Genomic DNA, 24,882 nt, shown 5'->3' with positions numbered 1-24,882 from the left:
GTGCTGGCCGCCTGGCCGGTCGGGGACGTCGGTGTGGTGACTGGTGACAGCGTGTGCGCATGATGAGCAGACAATGCGGCGGAGATGATGCAAAACCTGATTGACCTGGTATCATCCTCATCATCGGCTCACCGCATGCAACGGCAAGGCACACGCGTAACTATATCAGGATCAGTGGCATAAGTCTATTTGCCTCCCTCAACTCATGCCGCTGGTTGAATCGTATCCCTTAACCGCAAAACCGGGTATAACTCGTCCCCCAACTTAAAAAACTGTAGCAAATTGACTCCTCAGGCGGTTTTGTCCTACGTGGCACGGTTGACTTGGTCTTCAACCCATATGGCATCGACATGGCACTTACGTGGCACTAAAATAAAAACAAACCTAAGTGGCCCCACGTGTCAGCTACCCCCTCTCTCTCATCTCTCTGTCTCATCTCTATCAGGTGGATGGCAGTAACTGGCAGTGAGATGGAGCACGGGGGCCACACGCCGCCGCCCCCCTCTCCACGCCCCGCCCCACCCTCGACGTCCCCTAATCTCTCCGCCGTAACAGCGATGGAGATGCAGGCGGACGCTGGCGGCGACGACCTTGCCGCCATGCCCCCATCTCCGCTCCCTATCCTGACATCCCCCGATCTCTCCGCCGCAACAGCAATGGAGGCACAGCCTGGAGGAGGCCATCGGTTTGCACCAGGAGACACTGATGGGCCTCGTTGCCTTGCTCCAGCGCCACGTACCGACCTCATCCCCTCCCTCGACCATTCCTGTGACTTTCCACCGCATAACAGCAATGGAGGCGTAGGCAGACGCCGGCGGCGATGACCTTGCCGCCATGTGGGAGTAGCACCGGAGCAAGGAGGAGGCCATCGGCTTCCACCGGAGACACAGATGGGTGGCGGGCCTCGTCGCCTCGCTCCCACCTCGAACCCTGGCGCCAGCCACGGTAAGAGCCCCGCCGCCCTCAAGCCCCACCACCGCCACGTCTCCCCGTCACTGCCTTCGTCACCGCTGCCCCTGGAGCTCGTCCCCTTCGTCGAGATCGACACCACCACGCTCGCGTGCCGCCTGCAACAGAGAGCTCATCAGCGGGCATGTGCCCCCTAGAGCTCGTCCTCTTCACCAAGATCGACGCCGTCGCGTCGCATGCGCCTGCGAGGCTGAGCAGACTGCTCTTGCTGACCTAGCGGCGGCTCGACGGCCTCTGCCCGTGCTCCGTCTCACCATCGCCACCATCCACGAATCCACCGCCGGTTGCTGCCATCACCTGAGAAATAAAGGGTAAAGAGGGAGGAGAAACGGCAGCTAACACGTGGGCCCGAAATTTATTTTTATTGTTTTACTCATTGATATATGAGTCCCATTTAAGTTTTGTTTTATTTTAGTGCCACGTAAGAGCCACGTCGATGCCACGTGGAATATAGTCATATAGACCAAGTCAACCTGCCATGTAAGTACCACGTAGGATGAAACCGCCTTCGAAACCGCCTAGGGGGTCGATTTGCTACGGTTTTGGAAGTTGGGGGACGGATTATACCTAGTTTGGGGGTTGAGGGATGCGATTCAACCAGGGCTTGAGTTAAGGGTGAAAAATAGACTTATTCCAAACGTAAGAGCCCGAGCCAAGCAGTGCTAGGCCGCATCGGCTCTACTGACAGATCTCAAGCCCAACTGTACCACCTTCCTCGGCCCAAGGATGACACACCGTGTGAATCGTCTGGGCCGCATTGATCCCAAAGGGGTTCGGAGTTTTCTTCTCCGAACCCCATCCCCTCTCCCACCACTGCCGCCTCACGCCACGTAGCTCGTCGCCGGAGGGCCGCTGTCGGTAGCAAAAAAGCGCCATTGCGGACACGCAGGAGACAGCATTGCACACCCTGCATCGAGAGGTGCTAAGGTGCAGAGTACATCAGAATTCAGAACACGATCTCGTCTTGATGACTTGTGTTGAGTTGTGATCCAAATTCATTTGCACTTAATAAAGGCTAGCTTCTGCCGTAGCAGAGCGAAGGCTGAAGCTGGCCCATTGGGCTGTGCGCCTAGGGACGCCCGGGGGTGCGGGGGCGGAGCCCCCGCGGTACGGATCATCATCCCTTTTAGGGTTCCACTATATATATATACCTCTTGTAAGCCGCCGTGCGGTGATGTAACCTCACCTCAGATATAGTGAAGATATTTTGCTGGCTGGCGCCCGTGGTTTTTTCTCTCCTATTTTGAGAGGGTTTTCCACGTTAAATCTCGTGTCTTTTGTGATTGATCTATTGTTCTTTATCGTTTGTTCGCCTATCGTTTCCTAACAACTTGATCGTCCATCACCGCAACAAACGCCTGCATCTTTCCAAAGCATTTTTTATCCCATGTTCTTGTGCTGATAGAAGCGGTATGGATATAGGGCAGAGAATTTTGAATGCAAGAATTTTGAAGCGGTCGTCACCGACCCAAGGGGTTTCGGTGTTGAAAACTCCGACCTCCCATGATCCTTCTCGAATGAAACGAAATGTATATAAGTGTGCAATACTTGATTCATTATTTGATTAATTTCTTAGTTACATTGCATAATAATGCATTTAATGAAGAACAAAGTAATCCAAGCAAAACTAGTATACATCGATATGCCGCCACCACTCTACGCATACATCAGTTACAAGCATGATTAATTAGGGAACATGTAATAACGAGCTTAATTGCTTAATTAAGCTATGCTGAAGATTTGTTATTAGTTGATGACGTAGCACTTCTTCCTGATCTCGCCTTCGCCGCCGGTGAGCACGCCGACGCCGCCCATCTTCACCATCGACTCGGCAAAATCCCTGAAGAACTCGGCGGCGTACATGCCGGTGGCCTGCCGCCGCACGTAGCCGGCGGTGAACGCGTCGGCGAGCAGCGACGAGTCGGAGTGGAAGAGCCCCCGGCGCCTCGCCACCAGCCGGTAGTAGCCGGCGTCGAAGGTTAGGAAGCTCCCGGGGTCCATCTCCGCCAGCGTCGTGTTGTCGCCGGCGAGGCTGGTGCACCGCGACCGGAGCCGCGCTAGATAACTCCGGTCTAAGGCGGGGTCGACGTCGCCGGCGTTGTTGGCGCCGGTGAAGTTGTAGAGCCTGTCCGTGAACGCCGAGCAGTGCGCCGTGCCGAGCGTGTGGCCGCCGGAGAGCACGACGAGGTCCTTGAGGCCGAGGCCCTTGGCGGTGAACATCCGGGCGAGCTGCGTGATGTTGGCGGTGGGCGGCGGCAGCTGGGTGGTGGTGTCGTTGGCGGCGGAGACGCGGCCGTCTCGCCGGCCGAGGGGCACGGCCCAGTGGGGGCCACCGGAGAGGGCGACGGCGTCGCGGGCCATGAGCGCGAGCACGTCGGCGCAGGAGACGGTGCCCGGGCAGGCGGCGTCGAGCCTCGCCTTGATCCGCTGCACGGAGCCGAACCCTCGCAGCGTCTGGTTCGGCGGCGCGTCCTTCTCCGCCGTGTTGCTCGCCGTCGAGTCGATCAGCACCGACCCGTCGCAACCCTGCATCATCAATGCAAATAATGTTCGAATTCAGCAAAAATGTTGGGAAAAAATCTCTTACATTTTTTTTTACATAATTAAAAATGATTTACATCTCTGCCCTCTACTATATACTACCACCATTTCAGATTATAAGTCGTTTTGATTTTGGTTAAAATCAAACTACTCTAAATTTTATCAAGTTTATACACAAATATATTAATATTTATAATAGCAAATTAATTTCATTAAATCTATAATTTAATATATTTTTATAATATATTTGTGTTGGGTTGAAAATATTACTACTTTTTTTTACAACAACTTATAATCTGAAACGGGGGTATAAGACATATAGTCAATAAGTTTTGGTATCTAAAAATAAAGCCATAATTTAAGGTGATGGGTGTTGGGACAAGCTAACCCTCAACTCTCTCTAAATAAGTTCAATCCACATCGTTTTTCATTTTTGCATGCACACCAAGAACAGTATGATCAATGTGCTTACCCTGACGAAGCAGTCGTGGAAGTGGAGACGGAGGAGAGGGCCAGCGAGGGTGGGGGCGACGGCGAGGATCCTGATCATCTCCTCCCGCACGATCTCCTCCACCTTGGGGCACGTCTTGCCGTAGAACCCCACGTCCAGCTGCCCCGTCGCCGGCGAGCTGGACGACAGGATCACCGCCATGGCCAAGCTACTACAGATCACCACCAACATCGTCGGAGACGACGCCATTGATCCTACTAGCTAGCTAGCTTCCTATCAGTTGCAGTTTATGCTCTAGCTTCTTCACACGATTGAGCTCACACAATGGGATCAATGGCAATGGCAGGTAGCTAGCTAGCCTTGGTATAGCTCCTTATATAGGGGCCTACATGCCACCCTACCACCCCATTGACAGCCTAGTGATCACCTCAATCAATGGACAATGGTGGTAGTAAGTAAGTAGGCCATGGAGCCATGCATGCATGCATGCATTTGATTTGGTGAGCATAGGGTGGTTAGCTATCTAGCTAAGCTAGGAGTAGGTTGCTAGCCTAGTTCTAGTACCATTCTTTTGGAGGAGAGGAAGAGCAAGGTTGAACGTGGATTTTAATCCCTTGAGGAATGTTCCATCGTATACCTTTGTCAATCAAATTCAATGTAAATCGTTGTGGGATATTCTACGAAAATTTGACAATGTACAGTACAGTGATACCTATCGCTCGACCTAAATATCAAGTTCAAAGTTGATCTACATACTGAAAAGAAAAAAGAAAAGATAAATTCGAATGTGAGTAGTATATAAGTAGTATTGGTATGTTGGATTTGTCCTTTTCATTTCTCTATGTGAGAGTTGAATTTAGACTTAAAATTTTGTCTAATACTACATGTATGATGGCAAACGAGGAGAAGTCCCCATGAGAACTAAAACAAATTTCCCAAACAAGGCTGTTGTGTTGTACAATTGAGCCTTTTTCTTAAATTCCCTGGTCGGTGAGTTGACCTGTCGACAAGTTTAATGAATTAATTAATCTTGTCACCCTGGAATCAATAATCAACTCTTCCATAGTTCCATGTACGTACAAGTATAATTATTGTTCTGGAATGCCAAGTGAGATACAACTACAAGATTGCATTATGATATCGATGATCCTAGGTAGCCACCCCCCATGTGATTGTGTATTAGTCTTGTGGGTGTCGTTTCTGATTGAGTTTCAGATGGTTCTATGCATGAATGCAAGTATTATGCAAAGCATGGTCCTGATAAGCCATCTGGGTGTAGTAGTACTGTGACACTGCACATTTGAGCTGTTCATTCAGGCCATCCCCATGCATGTTACTTCCACCAAACCATAGTATACATAGGTCGTTTCTGTTGCCATCTGTTTGTCTGTCACTCTATCCATGCATGTAAGTTAATTAATCCAAGATGAAACCTGACCAGGACAAGCTAGTCTAGCTCCAATTAAGGTGATGCATTTCCTCAATTCATGGATAACTGTCACCTTTGGAACAGTTGAGAGAGAGAGAAACACTGGCAGTTACAAAGAGAGAGAAAAAAGTTGATTGAATTATAATTGAATAATGGATCATTGAACAGAATGATTGGTGGAAGATTCAGAATGAAGGAAAGTGGAGCTAGCTAGAGAACAAACAGGCCAACAGAGATCTTGGGGCCTGACAGTACAACAAGCAGAGAGGTAGAACATGCACATGAAGCAGCATCTTCACACAATCTGGAAACTTGCAGCCTGCAGGTAGTTGGCCACAGAAAATGGCTCAGCCTACCTGTGAAACTTCCATGAGAAACCATCCAGGTCACTGACAAATGGGTCCCACTGAAGTCATCTACTGGGTGGGCCATAGCTGTCAGTGACCCTATCTGGTTTGCTTCGGCATTGCATGTTGCTTGGAAGACAAACTGCAAAGCATGCAGCTAGCTCTTTGATCTCTTTGCCTGCCCTGTGAAAAAACTGAAAAGTGTTGTTGCTTGGAAGGCAACAGGCTATAGCCAACAGCACAAGACTGTCCATAAACAGCGAAAAGGCCAAAGGGTGTTCTTGATCTGAACACTGTTCATATGCCAACTTTGGTTGTTGGAGACTTGGAGTTGGAAAGAGAGCACAGGCGTGCTTAATTTGGACTGTTTGGTTGTTTGGATGTATTGTCAGGGAGTAGATTTTACAGCAAGTTTTAACTGTTTTTTCACCAATCTCTTGTGACAAGTTTTGTCCAAGCCAGTTCAGTTATATATGCTTCTGATCACAGTTAATCTGGTAACTTTGGTTGTTGGAGACTTGGAGTTGGACAGAGAGGCCAGGAGTGCTTAATTTCAGCATGTTGGTTGCTTGGATGTACTGTCAGGGAGTAGATTTTACTGCAAGTTTTAACTGTTTTTCACCAGTGTGGTGGTGTTGAAATCTTTTTGAGAAGTTTTGTCCATGCAAGTTCAGTTATATATACAGGGCGTAAGTTTTGTCCAAGCAAGTTCAGTTAAATATACAGGGACGTTAAGTTGGTAAAAAGAATGGCTGGATTTGGATGATGTGTGTATGTACCCTGGATGACTGGAATGACAGCATTTGATGATGAGACTAACAACTACGTCTGATTTCTCTTTTGGAAGAGTTTTTTGGAGAAGTGTTTTTCTTTTTTTGGAAGAGTAATTATCGATGTTGGTTTTGAATGTGAAGTTTGAACCAGTGCACGTTTTGAGGTGAACTCTAAAATATAGTGAGTGGTACTAGTCATTGTCTAAAACTCAAAGATGTATGAAATGAAACTGCATCTGATGCTAGTAGCCTCCGTTTCATATTATAAATCGTTTTGTTTTTTTAATCAAACTTCTTAAGGTTTGATCAAATTTATAGAAAATTTAGCAACATCTACAATATCAAATTAGTTTCATTAAATATAATAATTGATAATATGTTTATTTTCTGCTAGAAATGTTGCTATACTTTTTATATATTTGATCAAACTTTAAAAAGTTTAATTTAAAAAAAGTCAAAGCGATTTATGATATAGATCGGAGGGAGTATATTATTTTACATAAACTTTGATGAACAGAGAGCCTCCTTTTGCAAGGTTAGAATGCAGTTGCGACTCGCAACATTTAAAGATTCAGTGACCAGAAAAAGAGCATCCATTTGCATTGTAGGATCTCTGCTTGATCGATCGAGAATAAATAGCTCACCGCTCAGTCCACCAAAGAATACTAACCCTCGTTCCCCCATTGCCTGTCGGCGATATCTCCACCCGGCGTCTCGCCGCCGGCCACACACATCGGCGGCGCCGGCCCGGTGGAACGGATCTCAGCGACGCCGGCCGGATCGATGCGGAGTGGCGGGTGACGCCGCTCGTCGGCGAGGCGAGCTATCGCGGCGGCGGCGGCGAGCTTCTTTGAGCCTGAGAGAGGCAACGCGGCAACGGCCGTTAACTTGGCCCCACATGTCAGTGAGAGGAGAGACTCTTATATGGGCCATTCTGGGCCGCCATGGCCCACAGAGGCCTCTTCACTATGGGCCCTCTTTTCCTTTTTGTCTTCTCTTTTTTTCAGAGAAGTATCTCCATTGGCTTCAGACCTTCAGTGCTACTGCTACTGTTTCCCCCAAGCAAATTTTCAGAACTCGTGCACGTTTGCAGTGGACGATAGCCTTTGTCTAAATGGCTAACTGCTCGTGTTAGAGTGGCCGGGTGATTAAGATGGTTCTTGAACTTGATACAATCTTTCAGTTACAGATTGTTGTGTTACTTTACAAAAACTAGACGGCTAGAGTGTCAACTATAACCGTATGAAACTGACAAACTGTATGCATATTATGCACTTGCAATCAATTACTTCTTTCTGGAAACCTACTGAAAGTTCTGATGAATGGGAACAGTGTCCTAATCTTGCAGTAATCTGTAATCCTACACAAAGTTGTGCATATATACATACTTGGATCTTTTGGGAGAAGATGCTGTCAGTGTAAAGTAGCTCCAAACTTGCAATGCCAAAAGATTCAGTACATAAACTCTCTGCAAGATCAAATAGATATTGTCATATTAAAAATGAATCTAATTAAGCATCTGCAATTCGGCAGAGAAAATGCAGTAGCTGCAACCTGCAAGCCTGCAAACGAGCATACTGTGTCTTGCACTCTTCTTGCTCTTGCAGAAGATGTGACATTTGGATAGTTCATAGTTGGGTTATAATTCTGTAACTGCACGAACTTTCTGGCCCAAAACAAAGTCGAATCCCTGTCTATCTGGGCCAAAAATCCATCACATTCTCTCTATCTTCCCTTTCACTTTTCTTCAGAAAACGCATCTCCACAGTTGCACTCAAGCAAAGATTCAGACTTTCTTTCTTCAGATACCATGCAATCGATCAGCCTGCTTTTAGCTGGACACTTGCTGTCTGTCTGTCTGTCTGTCTTGCCGATAATTAAACTCTACTACTACACTTTGTAATCTGTACTTGTAAGACAAGGTAGCTACTTAGCTTAGCTAGGTTTGGAGAGAAATTATATATGCGCACGTTTTCTTTGACACATCCCTTTTGGGTGTAGCTATAGCTAGATTGCTGCTGCCTGAAAAGGCTGAAAGCTGATTACGACATGAGAATTTCTTTTGAAGAACCCCTTTTTCATGGTATGAGTGGACCATGGGACACTGCATAGTCACATTGCCCATAATGTATAGTGGAGTCCATGCTGCACACAATGCTATGTCATTTTAATAACCTCTATTTGTTCGAGATCATCCGGGTTTAAGTTCTTGACTGACTCTTTCTCGTGGGGATTCACATTATCATCTTTGTTCTCTGGTTAATTTAGCACTTTTTGTGAAACTTGTTTACAAAAAGAGCAGTGCTATACCTACTTAAAAAAATCTCACAAGCTCCTTACTGACAAATATTTCAACCATTTGATTAGTTAGTTAGAAGATAAAAAAATTAATATTTAATCACATCGTGACACGTGAGTGTTTGTAAACAAGTTTAACACAAATTGTATGCGTATCCTTTCCCTTTCTGGGAACACGTTTAACACAAAAAAAATGATTTGTGCATTAGGAATTGTGGTGAGAAAAAAAACAAGAGAAGTAAGCTGAATGTATAAAATGAAATTAAGTGAAGAATTTGGTAGTTGCAAATTGGTGAGACTGTGTGGCAACAAAGAAGATGGTTAGATGGCAACAATCAGTGGTCCATTGGAGTTTTGGGAGGGAATATGAGAGAGGTAATGTTAGTTTAGTAAAATGCTGATTCATAAGAAGCCATAGTGGTTAGTTAGCACAAATCGGGTATGGTTGACCTTACCATATCAGGTATACTGCCGCAATAAGAAAAGTTTCAAGGGAATAATCAACTGCCCTGCTCTCAGAAAGTTGATGCTGATATAATTTGTCGTAACCATTTTACTGTGGAAAATTTATCTTTTGCCTATAGATAGTCATGGAGTTACAACGGATTTGTACTTTTTCTTTTGTCCCAAGGGCAATGTATATGAAAAACATAAATACAGAAAATTCATAACTCATATATTTTTATTGATACTGTTCAAAAAAATGCTGGGAGTTCATTTTTTTTTCCTAACTAAATATACCACTTTTAGTTTGTAAAGAAGCTTAGATAAAGAAAGACAATTATACGGTAAGCAAACTTTACACAGACAAATAGCTCGCGCACCGTCAACAAACGCACAATTTTCGTCATATATTTTTCAGTACGATGACAAATGTATCACAATAGATTGATGAAAAACGCCAAGAGTTTTCATGTCAAACCTTCAATTCTTTATGTTCTAAATTGAACAAATAGGTACCCCTTAAATTATTCTACGCTTCATATGTAGCCCCAAATATAATAAAGAAAATACGTTGCCAAAAGAACTTGATAACATAACATGTAAGTAGGAGGTTTTTCAGAATAAATTTACACGGATCTAGATAAAAATAAAATGGATTTCATACAGAACTCTTATTTTCTGTTTTCATGCATACAATTTAAATAGTATAATTAGATTTGATATATAACCGTCAGCTTATATTCTCTTTTCCTCAAAATATAGCTATATTTAGACTTTAGCTTTGAATCTAGACACCTTTTATGACAGAAGTATTTTTTTTATAGATATATAAATGTAGATTATATCTCATGAACTACTCATACCGACAAAGAAGATTCTTTCACTCTGAGTAATGTCACAATTTATAATCTTTATAATTGACTTAGAAAAAAAGTACCCGTGCGTTTGTAACGTGTGAATGTTATTTTAATCTTATTATTGTTATATGGTTTAGTTAAGGTGAAATTCACTGTGAGAATTCGCTTGGATATATATTTTTATAGAAAATCATGAGCTGCAATTAGGAGTGCGATCATCTCAATTTCGCATGCGAGTTTTTAAAGAGATATCTTATACGACTCCTTTCGTATTTTAAAAAGCGAACGATCTTAAAGCCCGACTCAAATACGGAACCATAATTCCAAAATCAAACGAATTTAAGAACCGGCTCATGTATGAACAACGTACCAAAGTACCGGCAAAAATATTTTTAATTTTTATAATAGTAGAGATAGAGATAGAGATATAAGATAGAGAAGAGATAGAGATATAATAGATATATAGGTATGAAAGCAATAAAAAAATACGAATACGGAAAACAAATGACTCAAGGAGATACCTACAAATGTACCATTGTCCGTCCTACTATATTACAATACTTTTATATTTCACTACCGTTTTATAGAATGAATGAATTTTCAATCCATCAAACCAATCAATCAGATTACAATTCTAATAAAAAATATAAAAAAAACAGCATAACATCACGAATCCAACATGATAGAGCACGTGTCCTATTCAAGAAACAACCCCTCTCTCTCTCTCTCTATCTCTCTACCCCCCTGCCTTAAATCAGCACAATCATACACACTCATACGCCACCCAAAACATAAAAACGAAAAGAAAAAAAAAACCCATATATACACTAGAAGAGAAAAAAAATAAAACAAAAAATCTTATAAAACACGCCGTATCCTCTTCCCCTCCTTTTGACACCGAAAAGCCAAACAAAACCCATTTCCAATTCCAGACAAGGAAAAAAATAAAAAAAAATCCCTCCTTTTTTTTTCTCCTCCTCCTCCTCCTCGCGAGAGAGGAAAGAAGAAGAAGAGGAAGAAACCCTCGTCGCCTCCTCCTCCTCCTCCGCCATGGTGGAGACTCGCCGGAGCTCCGCCGCCGCGGCGTCCAAGCGCTCCTCCCCGTCCCCTTCCTCCTCCTCCGCCCCTCCCCCGAAGCGCCCCAAGGTGAGATGAGAGAGATACTTTCTTTTTCTTTCTTGATTTGATTCCTCTTCTTGATTTGATATTTTTCCAATCGGGGTGGGGTTTTAATCCGATCTGAATCAGGCGGAGGCGGCGCCCGCGTCGCCGACGGCGTCGGTGCCCGGGAGAATCGAGGAGGATTCGGCGGCGACCAAGAGCGCCGGCTCGGGCGAGGACGCCGCGGCCAAGAGAGGTGAGGGGGGATTTCCTTCTATTTTTTTTGGGGCGCGCGCGCGTGGGTTTGTTGGATCGAGCTGTTAGGGTTTTGATGCTTTGTTGCAGATCAAGGAGGGGATAAGGCGGCTGTCGCTGTGGTGGAGAGCTCGCGCAAGAAGAAGGAGCAGCAGCAGCAACAGCAGCAGCAGGCGACGCCTTGGGCGAAGCTGCTTTCGCAGTCCTCACAGGTACATGGGAAAAAAAATCTATGGGGTGTAATTAGGAGTATGGGTATTGCAGGGTTGGAAGTTAAAATTTGGGGCTTTTGGATGCTGAACTCTGTAAATATTCTATCTTGAGGATGCCTAGGGTAGAATTTAGTGTACATGTGGTGTTCTGTAGGAGCTTTTGGATGCTGTTCTTTGTAAAGGTTTAATCTTGAGGATGTTTAGAATGGAAGTTAGTATGGGTGTGGTGATTTGCAGCTTGATTGATTAGTAGTTTTGTTATTTACTTGTTTAGAGCTTTGCAGCAATAAGACTTGGCAGTCTGTCCTGTTGGCTGTTGCCCACCCTGAATTAGTTGTTTGATTGGTTACTGCATTGAATTTGTAATATGTTATCTGTTTGTGTTGTTTTACATATTCTAGTGATTACCAGTACTGTAGTAGCAATTCTTGGCATATGGTCTTCGGAACCTTCACTTTGTAAGAACGTAGGAAACTGGGATAATCAGAGAACATATTAGAGCTGGTTAAAGTTTTATCTTGAGAAACTATTTTGCAAGTACATTAGGTTGCTTAAGTTTTGCTGTTGTAAGGCAGAGGCTGGCATTGCTGTCATGGTCAAATCTGTGAAGAACAGTGAAGAACTGTTCAGATACTAACCGAGGCTGGGCTAACCTCAATGACAGAACACATGCATATTGAACAAGAAGATAAACAAATAAACAAATAAAGAAAAATATATTCTTTTCCAAGTGAGTTAAAACACATGCTTACTTCAAACTCCTTAGTGAATCGAGTAGCGGATTGAATTGCTCTTCTCTTTCCTTTAACCTGGTTTGCCATGCATGGATAGACTAATGGTTAAGTGCAGCAACTTCTCTTATGCTTTGTAACTTTTCACATGCATGGGCAATCTATGTAGTTGACACAGGTGACAGGACATGCTTGTCACAAAAAGTTTTCTTAAGTCGACTAGGCAAATCTGATGTTTAGGTTTGATTGTTTGGAGCTTCCACGTTGATAGATTTGATGTACTAGTATTAGCAATTCCAAATTAATGGCAACTTACACAAATGCTCTCTGAACTAGAGAAAGCCATTACCTTCTTGATGTACGCATCTCCCTGTTTTTCTCATGCAATGATACGGTCAAGGCTAGGGTTTAATCCAATTGATGGTACCGACATTTCACATTTAGAGATGCTAGTAGCAACAATTCAATCCTTTAACCGTCTATATTGGTTGTCTCCTTTCATTCTTTTTCTTGCAGATTTGTTGACTCTAAATTCCTTCTACTATTGTAATGCGCAATAATGCATGGATTATATTGTCACTCAATGCTGATACTAAATATGTGTGCACTGCAGAGTCCTCACCTTCCTATCAGTGTTCCTCAGTTTTCTGTTGGTCAGAATAAAAGCTGTAATTTGTGGCTGAAAGACCAACCTGTTAGCAAAATTCTTTGCAGGTTGCGGCAACTCGAGGCATGTCTTTTTTTTTTCTCTGGTGCCCTTTTTCTTTGTGCAATGTGCAGCAAAATTGGCAGCACTTGCTTATAATGTTTTGTTGATTTTTTATGTTCTTTCAGCAAGGTACATGTGAGCTAGAAGTTCTAGGCAAGAAGGGTACGGTCCAATTAAACGGAAGGTCCATAACTGCTGGCACAAAAGTTCCCCTTAAAGGAGGGGATGAAGTTGTTTTCAGTCCATGCGGCAAGCATGCCTATGTATCCTAATCTTCTTCTTTATTCATGCAATCATACAGTTCCTTTCATCAATTTTCCTTTCTTTATTAGTTTAGATGTGCACAGTCTGGAAATAGCTCTATCTATATTTTTGTTTTACCTTCTGCTTTCCTTCACCTTCCTACAGATTTTTCAGCATCCATTGAATGACAAAATTCCTAAAATGGTGCCACCATCTCCTGTCACCCTTTTAGAACCTCCAGTTGCTGGTGTCAAGCGTCTCCGGATGGAGAACAGAACAGGAGACACTTCAGCTGTTGCAGGGACAGAGCTATTAGCATCCGTATCTGATCAGTTGAAGGACCTATCAGCTGCACCACCTGCATCAGCTGGAGAGAACAATCAGAGATTAGTACGACCTATGGCATCATCCGCTTCTGATAAATCAAAAGGAAATGGCATCATCCCTGACAAGGAATGTGAGAACGGGGAAAATGCTAATGAAGTTAATTCTAATGTTGAAGATTCTCCATTAGATGTGGCTGCAGCCCCCGTAATATCTCCTGATGCTGTCCCGAACGACATCAGTCAACACAATGGCTTTGGATCTGATGCTCATCTTGGTGCTGAAATCGGTAAGATTGCAACTTATAAGATAAGGCCAGTTCTGAGGATGATTGCAGGAACAACTATATCAGAGTTCGATTTGACTGGTGATCTTTTTAAAGCTCTTGAAGATCAGAGGGATCTCATCAGGGATCTTAACTCTTCAGCCAGTTTACCTCCAAGCAGATGCCAAGCCTTTAAGGATGGGATGAAACAAGGAATTATTAGTCCAAATGATATTGATGTTACATTTGAAAATTTTCCTTATTACCTCAGGTAATATACTTTGGATTAATCTTCCTTCCTATATTCTTTAACTTTTATTCTGTTTATTTTGTGTTCTTAATATGCTTCATATCTGCGATGTTACATTGTTAAAAAAAAACTAAAATAGCATTCATTAGTTAATTCTTAATTCGCTATATTCTGTATGATTAGTTCATACCAATATAGCATTCATTAGATAATAGGCACAACACGGTTGATAAAGTAGTTTAAATGTAGCATGATATTCATTGCTCTCTCACATGTTCATATTCTTACAGACTTCCACTGACTTAACTTTAATTGTAGCATGATATCTGTTCTCTCACATGTTTGTGTTCTTGTATTCATGTGTTGTTCATCAACTCCATTTCATGCAGCGATAACACAAAGAATGTGCTCTTATCATGTGCATTCATACACTTGGAAAAGAAGGAATTCATCAAACAATTCTCAGAAATTTCATCAATAAACCAACGGATTCTATTATCTGGTCCAGCAGGTACCTTTTATGATCTCATTGCATATTTATTGTCTTCGGAGTTAAATTGAGGTCCTTGAAGGTAAGGCTGTGTGCATCCTTTTTTGCTGATTCTTGTAGGCATCTGATTTTTCTAATGCAAACATGCATCAGGTTCGGAGATTTATCAGGAAACATTGATAAAGGCACTTGCAAAACATTTCGGTGCTAGGCTACTTGTTGTTGATTCGCTTTTGTTGCCTGGGGTAAGTTATCCATGTAACTTGTGCTTAAAACTACTTGGTGTCAATTATTATTATTGAGAGCAAAATTCTCTTTAGGCGCCTTCAAAGGACCCAGAGTCGCAGAAAGATGCTGCGAAGTCTGATAAGTCAGGGGATAAGGCTGGTGGTGAGAAGTTGGCAATTCTTCATAAGCACCGCTCTTCCTTGGCAGACACTATGCACTTCAGGAGGCCAGCTGTACAACCTTCTAGTGTGCATGCTGATATCGTGGGTACATCGACTCTGCATTCTGCATCTTTGCCCAAACAGGAATCATCAACAGCTACATCCAAGAGCTATACTTTTAGAGAAGGTTTTCTACTATGATATTATCTCTTGTTTATCGATAGATCATTTTCAACTATGCTATACTTACTCGAACATGACTGCACTGCCATTATAGGGGATAGGGTAAGATATGTGGGTCCAGCTCAGCAATCGTCATTGTCGCAAAGGTATCTTACTGATTGTCATGCTCTGATATTTAAACCAAAGTTTATTGCTTGATTCTTCCTTGTCTTTCCATCGAAACCTCATTGATGCTATGAACATTGTGGATGTGCCATTAGGTTGGTTGTTTCTTTGGATGGTTTGGGAGAAAGATATTGTCTGTCCCCTACATTTAACACACAAAATAATTTTGATGAAATTCACGACCACATTCATAAATAAACAAATACAAATAAGAATGTTGGTATGCTAGAATACAAATACGAACATAATTTTACAACAAATGCAAATACAAATATCACCCACTCAATTTGGTTGTATAAAAATATCTATTTCCCAACCTAGAGTAACAAAGTGTGGAAATAAAAGAAACATTTGTTTTTAAATACCCAACTAGTTAGACAGAACTGAACAAATGCATGTCGCCTTTGATCAAATTCAAATTCAAACATGAATAGTTTTGGATGATATAAAATACTGAATAGAAAATCTATTTAGTTTTTCTGGCACATACAATTTTGGATAGGGGAAGTATTTTTTAAAAATCCTGACTGTATTCAAGTTCTTAGAGTAATTCCACTGAAAATACGGTTTTTTAGCTACTTTTTTCGGTGTTTGACATCCCTAGGTGGGGTTGTCTCACAACATTTTAGGCCACATGTCCACCTGTTCTTGACTAAATCATTTGTATTGCTCTCTAGCACTTCGTTTACAACTTTACATGCAATATTTAATAGTGAATATAATTTGTTATATTTAATCTTGGAGTATCGTAGCCAACAACCTAGAATTTACTTTCTACTTATGCTACATTGCTCCTATTGTGTTACATCAGAGTTAGCTTGACACGCTTTTTGATAAACCTATACTCCCTCCGTTTTTTAATAGATGGCGCCGTTGACTTTTGAACACATGTTTGACCATTCATATTATTCAAAAAAAATGCAAATGTATAAGATATAAATCATGCTTAAAGTACTTTGACTGATAAAACAACTCACAACAAACTAAATTATAATTAAGTAATTTTTTTGAATAAGATGAATGGTCAAGTGTGACAAAAAGTCAACGACGTCATATATTAAAAAACGGAGGTAGTAGTTTTGTAGCCATAACATGCTTTCAATTTATTTTCTTTATAAATCATTTGAATATTTGATTGACCTTTCAGGGGACCCAGTTATGGTTATCGGGGCAGAGTGATGCTTGCTTTTGAAGAAAATGGGTCTTCCAAAATTGGAGTTCGATTTGACAAGCAGATCCCTGATGGTAATGATCTTGGTGGTTTGTGCGAGGAAGATCATGGTTTCTTCTGCTCTGGTTAGCTCAAACTTTTGAATCCCAAAAATTATGTTAGTTCTTGCAGGTTCTGATAAATTCTTGTTTCTGCAGCTGACTTACTTCGCCCTGACTTTTCTGGTGGTGAAGAGGTTGAAAGGCTAGCAATGGCCGAGTTAATTGAAGTACAGCCTCTTATCTAAAACTCAGAGTTATCCGAATATAAATTTGTATTCTTTCTATTGTTTCATAATTGTATGGATTGTCTGTCAGGTCATCTCAGAGGAACACAAAGCTGGCCCTATGATAGTGTTACTTAAGGATGTAGAGAAATCATTCACTGGAATTACAGAGTCACTTTCATCTTTGAGGAATAAGCTTGAAGCGCTTCCATCTGGTGTGCTTATTATAGGATCTCACACTCAAATGGACAGCCGCAAAGAGAAGGTACATATATTATATCTCAGAGATTATGCAAATTTGTTCTATGAGGGCTTGTTTATGGCAATGTGGCATTGCATAGCTTGTCTTTTTTTTTCATTTGATTTGAACTGTTGTGAAAACTAACATTGGTGGCATTGGGTATTCAGTTCTAATTGGTTGGTTCTGTCTCTTTGACACTTGGGTGTTCGTTTGCATGCAATCTTTGTTTTAATTTTTAATCCTTATCATTTGTCGCTTGTTAAGTACACTATAAAATGTATCCTGATGTTGTGCTATGGTGTCTGTTGTAGGCCCACCCAGGTGGATTTCTTTTTACAAAGTTTGCTAGTAGCAGCCAGACGCTATTTGACCTTTTCCCGGTAACAATTTTCATTCTTATTGGTCACAATGTTCTTTCTATCAGTGCTTATAAATGCACTATATGAACCCATGGTTCTGATATAACTATCTGATGCATTGTTATATCTAAAATGCAGGATAGTTTTGGTAGTCGGTTGCATGAAAGGAACAAAGAAAGTCCGAAGGCAATGAAACATCTAAATAAACTTTTCCCTAACAAAATTTCGATCCAACTTCCACAGGTGCTAATATCCCTTGTTATCTTGTTCAAGTATTATGCTCAAGTATATTATCTAATCCAAGCAACTGAATTTGCAGGATGAAACATTACTCACGGATTGGAAGCAACAACTGGATCGTGACGTTGAAACCCTTAAAGCTAAATCCAATGTTGGTAGCATTCGCACGGTAAGCTGTGCAGATAACACAATTTCACATATCATGCTTGGCACTTTGGGTTTTGAACCGTGTATTCTGTATATTCCTCTTGAAACTGAAATTTCTTGTGTGCGATGCCTAGCCTAGACAGCTAGACCCTAAGCAGTGTTTTGTTTTAAACGACACTTTGCTCTTTTCCCCTCAAATGATCAATCATGCATGCATAAAGGTGTGCGATGCCTAGACAGCTAGACCCTAAGCAGTGTTTTGTTTTAAACGACACTTTGCTCTTTTCCCCTCAAATGATCAATCATGCATGCATAAAGGCACCTTTCTATAATTCTGTAGTTACTCCTACATGTTTTATTTTCTCTCGCTGTCAATTATGATGTATATATTTACCCTCTTAAATGACTTTTATTCCACTGCCCGAATGGCCTGTATTTGATTCTCCTATGCTTATAGTTGTTGAATGCTTGCTAGCTATTTATGTGAATTTCGTTTGCTTTGTGTTGCAGTTTCTGAGCCGCAATGGAATTGAATGCAGTGACCTTGAAGAATTATTCATCAAAGATCAATCACTGACCAACGAAAGTGAGCATTTTCTTGTTGTCTTAGCATTTTATCCATGGAATTCTGTGTGTTAAATCGTGTTGCTCCAAAATTTCTTAGATGTGGACAAGATAGTTGGCTATGCTGTTAGTTATCACCTTAAGCACAATAAAGTCGAGATCTCCAAGGATGGTAAACTTGTATTGGCGAGCGAAAGGTAGTTATACTGTTGCTAGTTTATTTTTCCTCCATTTCCTTTTAATGAATCTTCTATAATGCTAAATTAATTCTTCTGTATCACAGCCTTAAGCATGGGCTCAACATGCTGCAGAATATGCAAAGTGATAACAAGAGCTCGAAAAAATCACTGAAGGTTACTCTCCATCTCATCATATTGCAAACATATTATCATACTCACACAGTTGGAATCTCACAGTGCTTTACTCTTAAATTACTTTCTCCTTAGGATGTTGTCACAGAGAACGAATTTGAGAAAAGGCTTCTGGCAGATGTTATACCACCTAATGACATTGGAGTCACCTTTGATGATATTGGAGCCTTGGAAAATGTAAAAGACACATTGAAGGAGCTGGTGATGCTTCCTCTGCAAAGGCCTGAATTGTTCTGCAAAGGACAGCTAACGAAGGTAGAGACGTTATGATGAATTATCCATGTCTCATACGCGGGTGTAAGATTGTTCTATCTCAATTATAGGTTGAGCACTTGATTAGAGTGTTTTGTCAAGTAATAAGGCCCATGATGTGATTAAGTTTCTGTTGGCTAGTAATGAACCCATGATGTTTTCTCACCTAACAGTAGTGAAATCTATAATAAGTTATTTTCCTCTGTTCTCCAAAGTTCTGTTCTAACACATTATGCCAATTCGGCAGCGTTACTTGTCTTAGGTTTTCTTGTTCAAGTTTTTAGTGGTGAATGGGTAAATTTAAGTTAATTAGACATGTGGGAAATTTGGTTATCAGTACTTCCTCCATCCCAATCTAGTACTAGGTTGCTATATTTTGGGACGGATGGAGTATTATATGTTGGCTACCTAATTTTCTCTATTTAAGTCCTATCTTAAAAATTGCCTCTGGTAAATCTGTTACTTGCAGCCTTGCAAGGGAATATTGCTGTTTGGACCTCCTGGTACTGGGAAAACCATGCTTGCTAAGGCAGTAGCAACTGAAGCAGGTGCTAACTTCATTAACATATCAATGTCAAGCATTACATCGAAGGTATGATGGCATCCAAATTTTGCATTAATGAGGTGTACAGTGTACTATGTGATTCTCAAAGCTAAATGCTGTTTTTTCTACTTTCAGTGGTTTGGCGAAGGAGAGAAATATGTAAAAGCTGTTTTCTCATTAGCAAGTAAAATAGCTCCAAGCGTTATATTCATTGATGAGGTATGCTTGAGCATGTGGGTTGGTTTTATTGTCATTAGTGATTTATTTGGTCATGGTATGATCCATACAAAATGCAACATTTGGCAGGTTGATAGTATGCTAGGAAGGAGAGAGAATCCAGGGGAGCATGAAGCGATGCGCAAGATGAAAAACGAATTTATGGTGAATTGGGATGGATTACGCACTAAAGATAAAGAACGTGTACTGGTTCTTGGTGCCACAAATAGGCCTTTCGACCTGGATGAGGCTGTCATTAGGAGGTTCCCGCGCAGGTGACAGCTATAACCTTGTGTTGGGGTTGGGATAATGAAAAATTGCTGTTTGTTGATTTCTAACCATTTGGTCGTTAATTACTACTGTAGGTTAATGGTTAACTTACCTGACGCGTCGAATAGAGAAAAGATTCTGAAAGTAATATTGGCAAAGGAAGAGTTGGCTCCAGGTATTGATATGGATTCTCTTGCCACTATGACCGATGGATATTCAGGAAGTGACCTGAAGGTATGCTTGATAATGATGTGCTTCCCAAATAACACAAGTGATTGGAAATGGTTGCACAATTTTCACTGACTTGCTTGTGTTCCCAGAATCTATGCGTGACTGCAGCTCATTACCCCATTCGAGAAATCCTTGAGAAGGAAAAGAAGGTTGGCATTGCTTGTACCTTGCTGTCAACTGAAGACCTAGATAAAGTTTGTTTTTTGGGTTTATGCTGTCTTTATATGCACTCCTTATTCTTCTACTACAATTATACTGTTAAGTGACAACGATTTTTATTTTATATGCTAATATGGGGTTCGCTTCCTTTCTATTCAGGAGAAAAATGTGGCAAAAGCAGAAGGCAGGCCTGAGCCTGCATTGTATGGTAGTGAGGACATTCGTCCTCTGACCTTAGATGATTTCAAATCTGCCCATGAGCAGGTGAGACCAGCACATTTTATATTTATTTTGAGCTCTTTACTTGAAAGTTCATAATCTGATCAATTTATTTACCACAGGTTTGTGCAAGCGTTTCATCTGATTCAGCAAACATGAATGAACTTCTTCAATGGAATGACCTATATGGCGAGGGCGGTTCGAGGAAGAAGAAAGCACTGAGCTACTTCATGTGAGAGCGATTCCATCATAACATGTGAGAGAGATTAAGACCCTGCCATATTGATATTGTACAGTCGCTATACCACCCCTCTTGGCAAGCGCTTCGCGACTTGGCCGGCCAAAACCAGTCGGGTTTTTTCCTCTTCTCCCTTCAGGAGCAGCGGCCGCCCTACCTTCGTCCTCCATCGTGTAATTAAATTGTGTACTGAAACCAGTTCAGGTTTATTTGTCAGCTGTTTGTTGCTCGAGTTAACTTGTAATGTTATCATTGCCTTACCCCAATGCCACCTCTTTTTTACCCCCCTCTTCTGCATCCTTGGCTGTAGTAGCATATAGTCCTTGTGTACCTCTGTACATGTTGAAATGAAAGGACATGGGAATAAGAACATTGTCCTGTTGTCGACAGTATAATGATTCTGACTAGCCATGGGTTGTTGACATTATAAGGAGGAACTAAGACGTCTTTGCGTCTTAATTTTTTTTCTATATATATCTTGAGCTGATAGATTATCTAGTGGATCATGCTGGAGTATTGAATTATAACTGCAGTAGAAGCGATTGCAAATAATATAACCTACTACTGGACCGTACAGAGAAATATGAGCCGGTTGCACCTTCAAAAAGATATAATTTTGTTTCACCTCAGCACAAATCCGTAGTACACTATACTACTGATGATTAAGTTCGTGTCAAACAACTAACTGCATAAATATGGGTTGATCTCATGGCTAACAGCCTCAAAGAAACTACAGCTCAGCTCAGTCATGCATCATAAGCCAGCCAAGTTCATAAGGCAGCCTAGACAAGGAAGCATCACAAAGGTAATATGCATTCTATGTTTAAGCCAGAGAATGTTTTGCATAGTGTACAAGCATAATCTAAATCAGATCACAGATCAAAAATACAATCTAGGTATATCTATACAGTGTAAAAGAATAACACCATCAACGGACGAATCAAGATGGTACATCTCTTTTGGTCGAATCAACTATCTTGATTTCCTGCGGGCCATTATAAACAGGATGGTGTGAAAGATTCTGATGGTATGATTCTCGCTTTGGGACCCGACTCCTCCTCGGAACACCCAGAGGTTTGTTATTAATTTGTTTTTGGCTATACAGTAGTACAAATGTGGTATACTACACCAGAAAGGTTATTCAATGGAGCAATTCCACAAGTTCTATTTACAGTTCACATCAAGGCATTGGTAGCGCGAGTACGATCTAACTTTCGATCGATATTCACACTTCAAGAATCAGGTTTCAGAATTATTGACATTCTTTCTACCGCAAGAGCTATCTTTTGATTCTGACTTCATCTCCGCTCCTTGAAAGTATACATCCTGCAAAAGCTGTTCTCTTCGCCGTCAATCCTATCAACTGCAGGAGTATCTGGAGTTCTGTTTCGCCCGCTTGATTATCCAAGCTCATACATCCCATTTGGCCAATCCAAACTTCAACCAAGGATATGCCTCTATTTATCCCCATTTGCACATCATTTCAATGCCCCTTTCATCTTGCTCTCAAAATTGTAACCATGTTGACCTGCAAACCGGTGGAGCTGGTCATACCCAGCAAGAACTCCAGCTCCTGCCATTCCTGAGAGAATATTTGCGCCGACCCCTCTGAATAGTGTGAAGAACCCTTCAGTAGAAACTATCTGTTTTGCTGCATGGAAGGCGTTCTTATATTTCAATGGCTGCCCAGAAGTTAACATCATTCTGCGACGGAGTGTATCAAATGGATAGGCGCAGGCTCCAGAGAACGTAGTTATTGCCCAGCCCAAGGCAAAACTGGCGAAGAAATTTTCCTAGAATATAAACCAATAGAAGTTAAAGATGCTACATGATCTAGCTGAAACGTCTCTGTGATGTGTCACAAGAATGGTGTTAGTGTTACCTGCAGTGGTCCCACTAGAATAAGAGGCTTCATGGTATCATAGATTCCGAAATAGAGACCTCGATATAGAGTGATACCCACAATGGACACACTGAAACCTCGATATAATCCACGAATACCATCAGTTTTAAGTGTCTTTTTGTAGACATCAAGCAGCCCACTGAACTGACGTTTGCTTCCCTGTGATTCAATTGCATCAGTAGCTAGCCTTGTCCGTGCATAATCCAGATGATATAGCAAGGATGAGGTTGTAGCCCCTGCAGCACTGCCAGATGCTACATTGCCAGCTAACCATTTCCATTTTCCGTCTTTCTCCTTGTCGTAGCCAAAGATGCTCTTGAAGTAGCCCTTGAATGCGAAGTTAAAAGCCTGAACAGAAAACACACAGGTGAGGATTCGTTTTAGTTTCGAATCGTAACTCATGAGGTTTTTCAATGATAACAGCCTTATTCATCCATTCAATGAGTAAAGGGTATGTACATGTTCTGAGGGTCATGCTTGATAATTGAACATGAATGGAGTTTTTGCTGTTATTATATATTGCACAGAACCTTCAGAAAATAATAGCAAAAGTAGAAATATTGAGTTTTTCTTTCTTTTTCCTTTGGCAATAGCAACCATCTAAGTATCTAACATCAGCTATATAATAAGTAGCCATACAGATAACAAGGGTTCCTTATATAGCTCAACTGCATTACGATTCATTATAAACATGCGACCGTGTGAGACTTAATCCTTTGGTCTGTTGTTCATATGGTTGGCACAAGCGAGCATTTACCTAGTTTTGTCTATTTTGAAGACTTGCTCTACTGATAAATGTTTCTATGTTTGGCCCTTTCACGGCTAACTGATGAGATCACAACCATTCAAATTCGCTTGTGCTAAGTTCTTTTTGGAATTGACAAAAGGCACAATAGTCAATAGATTATGACATTCTGTGGTGAGGAGAAGAGCAACCAGATAGAGCTGAGCACAACTAATGCCATACAAAAACATGTGGAAGCGGGAGTACAACCACAACCACCACTCATTGGTTCGTTCGCTGGGGAAAAAAATGGTAATCCATGTTAGATGCACAGGTTTGTTTAAACCTAATTAATTCGGTAATTAACACAAAATGTTGGCCTCACACCAATCAATCAATCAATCAATATATATAATACCAATAATAAGAGAGCATCGAGCGAGCAATATCCGGGAGCAAAGCAATCGATCGAAGTGAAAAAATGATTTGAGCTGGAGGGAAGGAAGCGGATCGAGCACCTCACCTGCGTGGGGAAGTATCGGATGACATTGGCCTGGTTGCCGCGCCAGAGCGCCGCGACGCCCTCCTCGCGGAGCACGCGGCCGAAGGCGTCGGCGATGCCCCTGTAGGGGCGGGTGAGGCTCCCGCGGCGGAGCATCTCGGCCTGGTTCTGCAGCAGCAGCTTCACCCGCTCCACCGGCGCCGCCCCCGTCTTCGCCACCACCGCCGCCGCCCCGCCCATCGCGAAGTCCGCCGCCGCCGCCCTCGCCGGCGGCATCCCCACTAACCGCCGCTTACCCTTGCCGTCGCCCGCCGCGGCGGATGGCATCGTCGACGGCGGATTCGGAGGAGAGAGCACGCTGGTTGTTCGATTCGGTGGGAGGAGTCTCCTCGTCGTCACGCGCGGGAGAGAGAGAAGGGAGGGAGGGCGTGGAGAGGTGGAGGTGTTCGGTGGAGTGCGTGGCTTTTTCGCGAGAAGGACCTCGTCCTTTTCACGTTTTAGAGCCTACTCCTTCCTTTCCATATTTTTGAAGTGCTTTGGCTTTGAATAATTGCACTACCAAGACATCCTTTTGGGTGGATTTTAATGAAATTACTTTGATGCTTGAAATTTTTCGAAAGTATATTGACTTAACTAATTAACTTGGTGTTTGACTTATGTTTTGAAAATATGGTTTGTTCGTAATTATCCAGCGAAACGATGGTTTTTCTTCAAAATTGAATGCTTTGAGGTGTAATAATCGATTCGAATTTTTTCTATTCAAACTTTTTTAAGTTTGACCAAATTTATAGAAAAAATTAGCAACATTCAAAACACCAAATTAGTTTCATTAAATCTAGC

General features: G+C 41.9%; 3 protein-coding genes across 4 annotated transcripts; 1 reads left to right on the top strand and 2 right to left on the bottom strand.

The window, feature by feature from the left end:
* Positions 1–2,503: 2,503 nt before the first annotated feature.
* On the bottom strand, positions 2,504–4,331 carry LOC127754920 (peroxidase 1-like). The gene is made up of 2 exons (XM_052280526.1): positions 3,983–4,331; positions 2,504–3,495 (listed from the first exon to the last, which is right to left on the bottom strand). The coding sequence occupies exons 1-2, from the start codon at positions 4,208–4,210 to the stop codon at positions 2,716–2,718; spliced, it is 1,008 nt and encodes a 335-aa protein (XP_052136486.1). The 5' UTR covers positions 4,211–4,331; the 3' UTR covers positions 2,504–2,715.
* Positions 4,332–11,016: 6,685 nt separating this feature from the next.
* LOC127754493 (uncharacterized) lies at positions 11,017–21,416 on the top strand. Of its 2 annotated transcripts, none has more exons than XM_052280046.1 (27): positions 11,017–11,255; positions 11,358–11,466; positions 11,556–11,677; positions 13,022–13,138; positions 13,243–13,380; positions 13,526–14,220; positions 14,589–14,710; positions 14,843–14,934; positions 15,010–15,265; positions 15,356–15,407; positions 16,574–16,722; positions 16,795–16,865; positions 16,954–17,127; positions 17,415–17,483; positions 17,601–17,705; positions 17,782–17,871; positions 18,360–18,435; positions 18,514–18,610; positions 18,697–18,766; positions 18,860–19,039; positions 19,506–19,628; positions 19,716–19,799; positions 19,887–20,071; positions 20,162–20,300; positions 20,387–20,491; positions 20,616–20,720; positions 20,798–21,416. In XM_052280046.1, the coding sequence occupies exons 1-27, from the start codon at positions 11,160–11,162 to the stop codon at positions 20,909–20,911; spliced, it is 3,735 nt and encodes a 1,244-aa protein (XP_052136006.1). In that variant the 5' UTR covers positions 11,017–11,159; the 3' UTR covers positions 20,912–21,416. The 2 variants fall into 2 exon arrangements, with proteins under 2 accessions (XP_052136006.1, XP_052136007.1); XM_052280047.1 differs by having other exon boundaries at positions 11,018–11,255; positions 20,387–20,446.
* A 454-nt stretch (positions 21,417–21,870) lies between these two features.
* LOC127754496 (ADP,ATP carrier protein ER-ANT1) lies at positions 21,871–24,856 on the bottom strand. The gene is made up of 3 exons (XM_052280049.1): positions 24,064–24,856; positions 22,796–23,164; positions 21,871–22,706 (listed from the first exon to the last, which is right to left on the bottom strand). The coding sequence occupies exons 1-3, from the start codon at positions 24,367–24,369 to the stop codon at positions 22,392–22,394; spliced, it is 990 nt and encodes a 329-aa protein (XP_052136009.1). The 5' UTR covers positions 24,370–24,856; the 3' UTR covers positions 21,871–22,391.
* Positions 24,857–24,882: the final 26 nt, after the last annotated feature.

Source organism: Oryza glaberrima, chromosome 11, assembly GCF_000147395.1.
Source record: "Oryza glaberrima chromosome 11, OglaRS2, whole genome shotgun sequence".
In the NCBI taxonomy this organism is placed as follows: domain Eukaryota; kingdom Viridiplantae; phylum Streptophyta; class Magnoliopsida; order Poales; family Poaceae; genus Oryza; species Oryza glaberrima.
This window is presented reverse-complemented; position numbering and strand designations above follow the sequence as displayed.